Below are 8,741 nucleotides of genomic sequence, written 5' to 3'. Positions count from 1 at the left end.
CAGTCGCTGTTTTACGATTTATTCGACCATGGACATGTTTTCGAGACACTGCAGGCTCATCATCAGATGGATGTGTTACAGGATCATTACGCTGTGGACCAAGTGTAGCTGTGCTGATGATGCTGGTGGAGATGCTGGAAATTTAGTAATCAGTGACGAAACGTTTACGACCCTCAAAGATTTTAATGTTTTAGGTACTTGCAGTGCACTGCCTTGTAGTATCCATATCAGATCTCTTCCTATAATGTGCATTATTAAGCTTTGTACATTACAGGAATAGATCTGATATGGATACCAAGAGGTAGTGCACTGTAAATAACGAAAACATTAAAATCTTTGGGATTCGTAAACTACAAAATTTCCGTCCTTTCTGACAGCCGCATCAGCACTGGATCTTCCTATACTCGGTCCACAGAATAATGATACTGTAACACCTACATATGATGATGAGTCTGCAGTGGGCTCGAAAACATGTCCATGGTCGAATAAATCGTTAAAAAGCGACTGGTTGCATATGTATTCCCAGATAAATCGCCAGTTTACCTTTTGTCCTGTCGCTGTATGAATGCTTGGATTACTTGCAATACTAGTATCTTCTGCAAAAAGAACTCATACTGCTCGTGTTTTATTAGATGGAAGATGGTTTACATTTATGAGGAACAACGTGGACGTAACATCGAGCCTTGTGCAACCGTGTATGTGATTTCTTCCCAGTCAGAGTAATCACCCCTGATTACATTGGCTGAATTACTAACTTCGTGCGTTCCATTGGTTAGCTGTGGAGGAGGCTTGCAGACAGTGTCAGGGAAACTGGAGCTGTCAAAAGATGGTGATGATGTTGCCGTGGTTGACACCAGACGCTGCGGTGGATAATGCAGCGTGCTGTACCCCACGCGAGCCGCACACCGGAAATTCGTGACGCACAAGTGACACAGAGAGAGTTGGGGAGGGGATGTGAATGAGAGCGCCGAGACAGGCAGGTAGCTGGCACATAGACACGCGTAGAGCAGCAGGCGGCGGCACGCGACCTAGCCACAGAGCGGCGCAGCGCCGGCAGAGTGCAGCACAGAAGACGCAGACGTCGACATGGCCGGCTGCTGGCTGTTCCTCGCAGCTATTGCCGGGCTCCTGCTGGCAGCCGCCGCCGCATTCGCCGCGGCGGTCACTCCACAGGTAAACACGCGTGTCTCACACCATACCACACCACACCACAGGGCCCCCACTCTCTCGACTCGAAAACGCTCTCGAAGAAATTCTCGCAAATGGAACGTGCAGCGTTAAGCTACTTGTTGCCACAAGGGAACTCGAACTTCTAGGGGTACCCTACAGCCGTCGAATAAAGTAGTGATTTTTGTCGCCACGGGTATCTGAAGCAGTGCTGTCCATAATCCTTTGAAGAGCAGTTGATTAGTTCCATGTTCCATTACTTATACTAACATCTACATCTACATAGATACTCCGTGACGGAGGGTACCCATACAACTACTTGTCATTTCCTTCCCTGTTCCACTCGGAAATAGAGCGAGAGGCAAACTGCTATCCGTATGCCTCCGTATGAGCCCCAGTTTCTCGTGTCTTATCTTCGTGCTCCTTAAGCGATATGTATGTTGGAGCATTAGAATCGTTCTGCAGTCAGCTTCAAATGTCGGCTCTCTAAATTTTCTCAATAGTGTACATGGGCAGTGAGATGAAACAAGGTTGTTGGATTCAGCATAGGATTCAAGCCTTTTCTTGGTCAGCAGCTTTAACTGGACATAAATGCATTGGTTCTGAAAAGAAGGCAGCTTGTGTCACGTAGGCACAGCGGAAGTTCCTCTGGGAGAAAACTTGCAAAGATTTGACTAGGCCTTTTAAATAAATTTTTTAAACCAATTCCCTAAAATACACACATCAAAAAATGGTCTGCATCACCTCGGTTCCAAGAGTTCCGGAACCTGTACAGAAAATTGGAATAGAGATCAAACATCATTTCCGACCTTTTTATTGCTCATGAAAACCACACATTGCATGTTGTACCACCATACAGCGAGACCTTCAGAGATGGTGGTCCAGATTGCTATACACACCGGTACCTTTAATAGCCAGTAGCACGTCCTCTTGCACTGATGCATGCCTGTACTCAAGCATCAAGGCTCTGTTGGTACAGATTGTTCCACTCCTCTACGGCGATTCGGCGTAGATCCCTCAGAGTGGTTGGTGGGTCACGTCGTCCGTAAACAGGCCTTTTCAGTCTATCTCAGGCATGTTCGATAGGGTACATGTCTGGAGAACATGCTGGCCACTGTAGTCGAACGATGTCGTTATCCTAAAGGAAGTCATTCTCAAGATGTGCACGATGGGGGCGCGAATTGTCATCCATGAAGACGTATGCCTCGCCAATACGCTGCCGATATGGTTGTTCTATCGGTCAGAGGATGGCATTCCCGTGTCGTACAGCCGTTACGGCGCCATCCATGACCACCAGCGGCCTACGTCGGCCCCACATATTGGCACACCAAAACAGCAGGGAACCTCTACTTTGCTGCACTCGCCGGACAGTGTGTCTAAGACGTTCAGCCTGACCGGGTTGCCACCAAACACGTATCCGACGATTACCTGGTTGAAGGCACATGCGACATTCATCGTTGAAGAGAACGTGATGCCAAACCTGAGCGGTCCATTCGGCACGTTGCTGGGCCCATCTATAACGCGGTGCATGATGTAGTGTTTGCAAAGATGGACCTTGCCATGGACGTCGGGAGTGAAGTTGCGCATCATGCAGCCTATTGCGCACAGTTTGAGTCGTAACACGACGTCCAGTGGCTGTACGAGAAGCATTATTCAAGTCGGTGGCATTGCTGTCAGGGTTCCTCCGAGTCATAATCCGTAGGTAGCGGTCATCCACTGCAGTAGTAGCCCTTGAGCAACCTGAGCAAGGCATGTCATTGTCTCTCTGTATCTCCTCCATGTCCGAACAACATCGCTTTCGTTCACTCCGAGACGCCTGGACACTTCCCTTGTTGAGAGCCCTTCCTGGCACAAAGTAACAATGCGGACGCGATTGAACCGCTGTATTGTCCGTCTAGGCATGGCTGAACTACAGACAACACGAGCCGTTTACCTCCTTCCTTGTGGAATGACTGGAACTGATCGGCTGTCGGACCCCCTTCGTCTAATAGGCGCAGCTCATGCAGGGTTGTTTACATCTTTGGGCGGGTTTTGTGACATCTCGGAACAGTCAAAGGGGCTCTGTCTGTGATACAAGATCCACAGTCAACGTCTATCTTTAGGACTTCTTGGAACCGGGGTGATGCAAAACTTTGTTGGGTGTGCGCATTTCCTGACTGGCTGCCAGCCTGTACAATAGCATCTACATCTACGTCTACATCTACATGGTTACTCTGCAATTCACACTTAAGTGCCTGGCAGAGGGTTCATCGAACCATTTTCATACTACTTCTCTACCATTCCACTCTCGAATGGTGCGTGGGAAAAAGGAACTCTTAAATGTTTCCTTTCGAGCTCTGATTTCTCTTATTTTATTATGGTGATCATTTCTCCCTACGTAGGTGGGTGTGTACAAAATATTTACGCATTCGGAAGAGAAAGTTGGTGATTGAAATTTCGTAAATAGATCTCACCGCAAAGAAAACCGCCTTTGTTTCAGTGACTGCCACCCCAACTCGCGTATGGTTCAAAATGGTTCAAATGGCTCTGAGCACTATGGAACTCAACATCTTAGGTCATAAGTCCCCTAGAACTTAGAACTACTTAAACCTAACTAACCTAAGGACATCACGCACACCCATGCCCGAGGCAGGATTCGAACCTGCGACCGTAGCAGTCCCGCGGTTCCGGACTGCAGCGCCAGAACCGCACGGCCACCGCGGCCGGCCAACTCGCGTATCATATCAGTGACACTCTCACCCCTATTGCGCGATAACACTAATCGAGCTGCCCTTCTTTGCACTTTTTCGATGTCCTCCGTTAATCCTACCTGGTAAGGATCCCAGAGCAGAGGACAGACAAGTGTAATGTAGGCTGACTGTTTAGTGGGTTTGTCTCATTTTCTAAGTGTTCTGCCAACGAAGCGCAGTCTTTGTTTCGCCTTCCCCATAATATTATCTATGTGGTCTTTCCCATTTAAATTGCTCGCAATTGTAATTCCTAGGTATTTACGAGCGAGGAGGGGCAGTGGTTAGCACACTGGACTCATATTCGGGAGGACGACGGTTCAATCCCGCGTCCGGCCATCCTGAATTAGGTTTTCCGTGATTTCCCTAAATCGCTTCAGGCAAATGCCGGGATGGTTCCTCTGAAAGGGCGAGGCCGTCTTCCTTCCCCTTCCTTCCCTGATCCGACGAGACCGATGACCTCGCAGTTTGGTCTGTTCCCACAAACAACCTCCTAGGTATTTAGTCGAATTGACAGCCTTTAGGTTTGTTCGATTTATCGTACACCCAAAATTTATCGGATTCCTTTTAGTACCCATCTGGATGACCTCGCACTTCTCTTTGTTTAGTGCCAATTGCCACTTTTCGCACCATAAAGAAATTCTCTGTAGATCATTTTGTGATTGGAATTGATCGTCTGATGATTTTACTAGACGGTAAATTACAGCGTCATCTATAAACGATCTAAGGGGGGTGCTCAGATTATCACCTAGATCATTTATGTAAATCAGGAACAGCAGAGGGCCTATGATACTACCTTGCGGAACGCCACCGTCCTATATGCTGTCTCCTCTACAGGTGCACCACTCTTTCCTAAAATTCTCCCAATAAACCGAAGCCTACCATTCGCCTTCCCTACCACAGTTCTCACATGCTCGTTCCACCTTATATCGCTTTGCAACGTTACGCCCAGTTACTTAAACACCTTGACTGTGTCAAGCAGGACACTAGTAATACTGTATCCGAACATTACAGGTTTGTTCTTCCTACTCATCCACATTAACTTACATTTTTGCACATTTAGGGCTAGCTGCCATTCGTCAGACCAACTGGAAATGTCGCCTTATGTCTTACTACAATTACTCAACTCAGATTGCTGCCCACCCTGTCCGCGAAATCTATGTACAGAACAACGGCGGTCCTATCACAGTTCCCTGGGGCACTCCTCACGGTACCCTTGTCTCTGATGAACACTCGCCGTCGAGGACAACATACTGGGTTCTATTACTTTTTAGCGACGAAGCCCTCTTTTATTTGGATGGGTTCGTCAATAAGCAAAATTGCCGCATCTGGGGGACTGAGAATCCGCATTTCGCGATCGATAAGTGTCTTCACCCTCAATGGGTGACAGCGTGGTGTGCAACGTCCAGTCACGGAATAATCGGTGCGATATTCCTCGATGCCACGGTACGTGAAGGTTTTGGAAGATGATTTCATTCCCATTATCCAAAGTGACCCCGATTTGCACAAGATGTGGTTCATGCAAGACGGAGCTGACCCTCATCTACATCTACACCTGCATCCATACTCTGCAAACCACCTGACGGTGTGTGGCGGAGGGTACCTTGAGTACCTCTATCAGTTCTCCCTTCTATTCCAGTCTCGTATTGTTCGTGGAAAAAAAGATTGTCGGTATGCCTCTGTGTGGGCTCTAATCTCTCTGATTTTATCCTCATGGTCTCTTCGCGAGATATACGTAGGAGGGAGCAATATACTGCTTGACTCCTCGGTGAAGGTATGTTCTCGAAACTTCAACAAAAGCCCGTACCGAGCTACTGAGCGTCTCTCTTGCAGAGTCTTCCACTGGAGTTTATCTATCATCTTCGTAACGCTTTTGCGATTACTAAATGATCCTGTAACGAAGCGCGCTGATCTCCGTTGGATCTTCTCTATCTCTTCTATCAACCCTATCTGGTACGGATCCAACACCGGTGAGCAGTATTCAAGCAGTGGGCGAACAAGTGTACTGTAACCTACTTCCTTTGTTTTCGGACTGCATTTCCTTAGGATTCTTCCAATGAATGTCAGTCTGGCATTTGCTTTACCGACGATTAATTTTATATGGTCATTCCATTTTAAATCACTCCTAATGCCTACTTCCAGATAATTTATGGAATTAACTGCTTCCAGTTGCTGACATGCTATATTCTAGCCAAATGATAAAGGATCTTTCTTTCTATGTATTCGCAGCACATTACACTTGTCTACATTGAGATTCAATTGCCATTTCCCGCACCATGCGTCAATTCGTTGCAGATCATCCTGCATTTCAGCACAATTTTCCATTGTTACAACCTCTCGATATACTACAGCATCATCCGCAAAAAGCCTCAGTGAACTTCCGATGTTATCTACAAGGTCATTTATATACAGGGCGTTTCAAAAAGAAAGAGCAGATTTCAAACATTTATTTCTCAAAAACTACAAATGATAGAAACACAATTCAAACGTTTCTTGTCAGAGAAAGGTTCAAAGTTTTTCAATGGTCCGCGCAGAAGTTCCATGCAAATCCGCAGTGGCGCTGGCGTTTGTTTGTAGGAAAATGGCGACGACACCACAGGAACGATCATTTTGTGTGCTGCAATTTGCAAAGTTAGAGTCCATTGTTGGTGTGCAACGTGCATTCCGCCGTCAATTCAACAAACAGCCGCCTCGTCATAAGCAAATTTATGAGTGGCATCACAGATTCGTAGAAGATGGTTGCATCTGCAAGCGAAAAAGCACGGGTCGTCCACGCACATCGGATGAAAATGTCGAGCGTGTCCGTGCAGCTTACGAAAGGAGCCCTAGAAAATCCACGACACGGGCAAGTCACGAACTAAACATGTCTAAAACAACGGTATGGCGCGTTCTGAGTAACCGTCTGCACATGAAGCCGTACAAACTGCAGTTATTGCAAGCATTGCGTCCTGACGACCACAACAAAAGGTTCGAATTTTCAACTGCAATTCTACAGGACATGGAAGAGGACAATTTTGCCGAACGATTAATTTTTTCAGATGAATCAACGTTTCACATTTCTGGTAAAGTTAATCGGCATAACGTACGAATTTGGGCGAGTGAAACTCCGAGGGACGTTATTCAACATGAAAGAGACTCACCAAAGGTTAACGTCTTTTGTGCAATTTCGGTAAACAAAGTTTATGGACCTTTCTTTTTCATGGAGAAAACTATCACAGGAACCATTTACCTGGACATGTTAGAAAACTGGCTATTTCCTCAACTTCAGGAAGATTCAAATCACTTCATCTTCATGCAAGATGGCGCCCCACCACACTTCTCTGAACCTGTACGACGGTACCTAAATAACACCATTCCAGGACGGTGGATTGGAAGAGCAGGAGCACAAGATCAATGTCATCGTCTGTGGCCTCCCAGGTCACCAGACCTTACTCCCTGCGATTTTTATTTGTGGGGGTACATAAAGGACTGTGTTTATGTCCCACCTATGCCCGCTACTCTTCAAGAGGTACGACATCGAATTGTTGCGGCCGTGAATTCGGTAACTAAAGACCAGTTGCGTCGTGTGTGGCAAGAAATGAGATACCGGTTTGATATTTGTCGTGTAACAAATGGTGCTCATATTGAGGTACAGTTTTGATATTTGTTGTGTAACATTTGGTACTCATATTGAGTGAAGGACCGTTGGAATTGTGTTTCTATCATTTGTAGTTTTTGAGAAATAAATGTTTGAAATCTGCTCTTTCTTTTTGAAACGCCCTGTATATTGTGAATTGCAACGGTCCTACGATACTCCCCTGCGGCACACATGAAATCACTCTTACTTCGGAAGACTTCTCTCCAATGAGAATGACATGCTGCGTTCTGTTATCTAGGACCTCTTAAATCCAATCACACAATTGGTCTGATAGTCCATATGCTCTCACTTTGTTCATTAAACGACTGTGGGGAACTGTATCGAACGCCTTGCGGAAGTCAAGGAACACGGCTTCTAGTGGGATTCCGTGTCTATGGCCCTCTGAGTCTCGTGGACGAATAGCGCGAGCTGGGTTTTTCACGATAGTCTTTTTCGAAACCCATGATGATTCCCACAGAGTAGATTTCTAGTCTGCAGAAAAGTCATTATACTCGAACATAATACTTGTTCCAAAATTCTACAACATTTTGGTTCCCAGAGGCGACTGACATTGGCCTCGATTGGCCGCCATATTCTCTGGATCTGAACACATGCAACTTCTTTTTGTTGGGCTACATTAAAGACAAGATGTACGTCAATAATCCGAAAACCATTGCTGAGCTGAAAACAGCTATTCAGGAGCTCATCGACAGCATGGATGTTCCGGCACTTCAGCGGGTCATGCAGAATTTCGCTATTCGTCTGCGCCACATCATCTCCAAGGATGGCAGCCATATCGAACATGTCATAACCTATGTCCGAATATCAGTAGTGATGTTTACAAGTTGAATAAAGTGTGTGCACGCCGTAGTTTGTAACTAATTTATGGTTTTTTCATATAGTTCAATAATTGTCACCCTGTATCTGTGAACTTATTCCATATGCTCGCATCTTCTTTAACAGCCTGCAGTGGGGCTCCGTGTCAAATGGTTTTCGGAAATCTAGAAATACGGAATCTGCCTGTTGCCCTTCATCCATAGATCATATGAGAAAAGGGCAAGATGAGTTTCGCACAAGGGAGGGCAGTAAATCTGGGAACTTTATTACGAATACTTATGTAGTTTACTGATAAAACGATAAGGTAGATCCTTCTACTTGAAAAAAAAAATTGAAACTGCTCTAGCAAGCATTGTGCGTCTCCGACAGTATTATGATGTTATCGTTCAAACCTT

General features: G+C 45.9%; 1 protein-coding gene across 1 annotated transcript in view; it reads left to right on the top strand.

Moving 5' to 3' along the window:
- The first annotated feature begins 1,002 nt into the window (after nucleotides 1-1,002).
- Nucleotides 1,003-8,741, top strand: part of LOC126175113 (uncharacterized) — a 235,849-nt gene continuing 228,110 nt past the window's right edge. Inside the window, exon 1 of the mRNA XM_049921666.1 lies at nucleotides 1,003-1,173. Within this exon, the coding sequence (XP_049777623.1) occupies nucleotides 1,087-1,173 (87 nt within the window). The 5' untranslated portion in view covers nucleotides 1,003-1,086. The remainder of the gene's footprint in view (nucleotides 1,174-8,741) is intronic.

Source organism: Schistocerca cancellata, chromosome 3, assembly GCF_023864275.1.
Source record: "Schistocerca cancellata isolate TAMUIC-IGC-003103 chromosome 3, iqSchCanc2.1, whole genome shotgun sequence".
Lineage (NCBI taxonomy): Eukaryota > Metazoa > Arthropoda > Insecta > Orthoptera > Acrididae > Schistocerca > Schistocerca cancellata.
The sequence above is the reverse complement of the archived record's forward strand: the minus strand, read 5'-3'. Positions and strand labels throughout refer to the sequence as shown.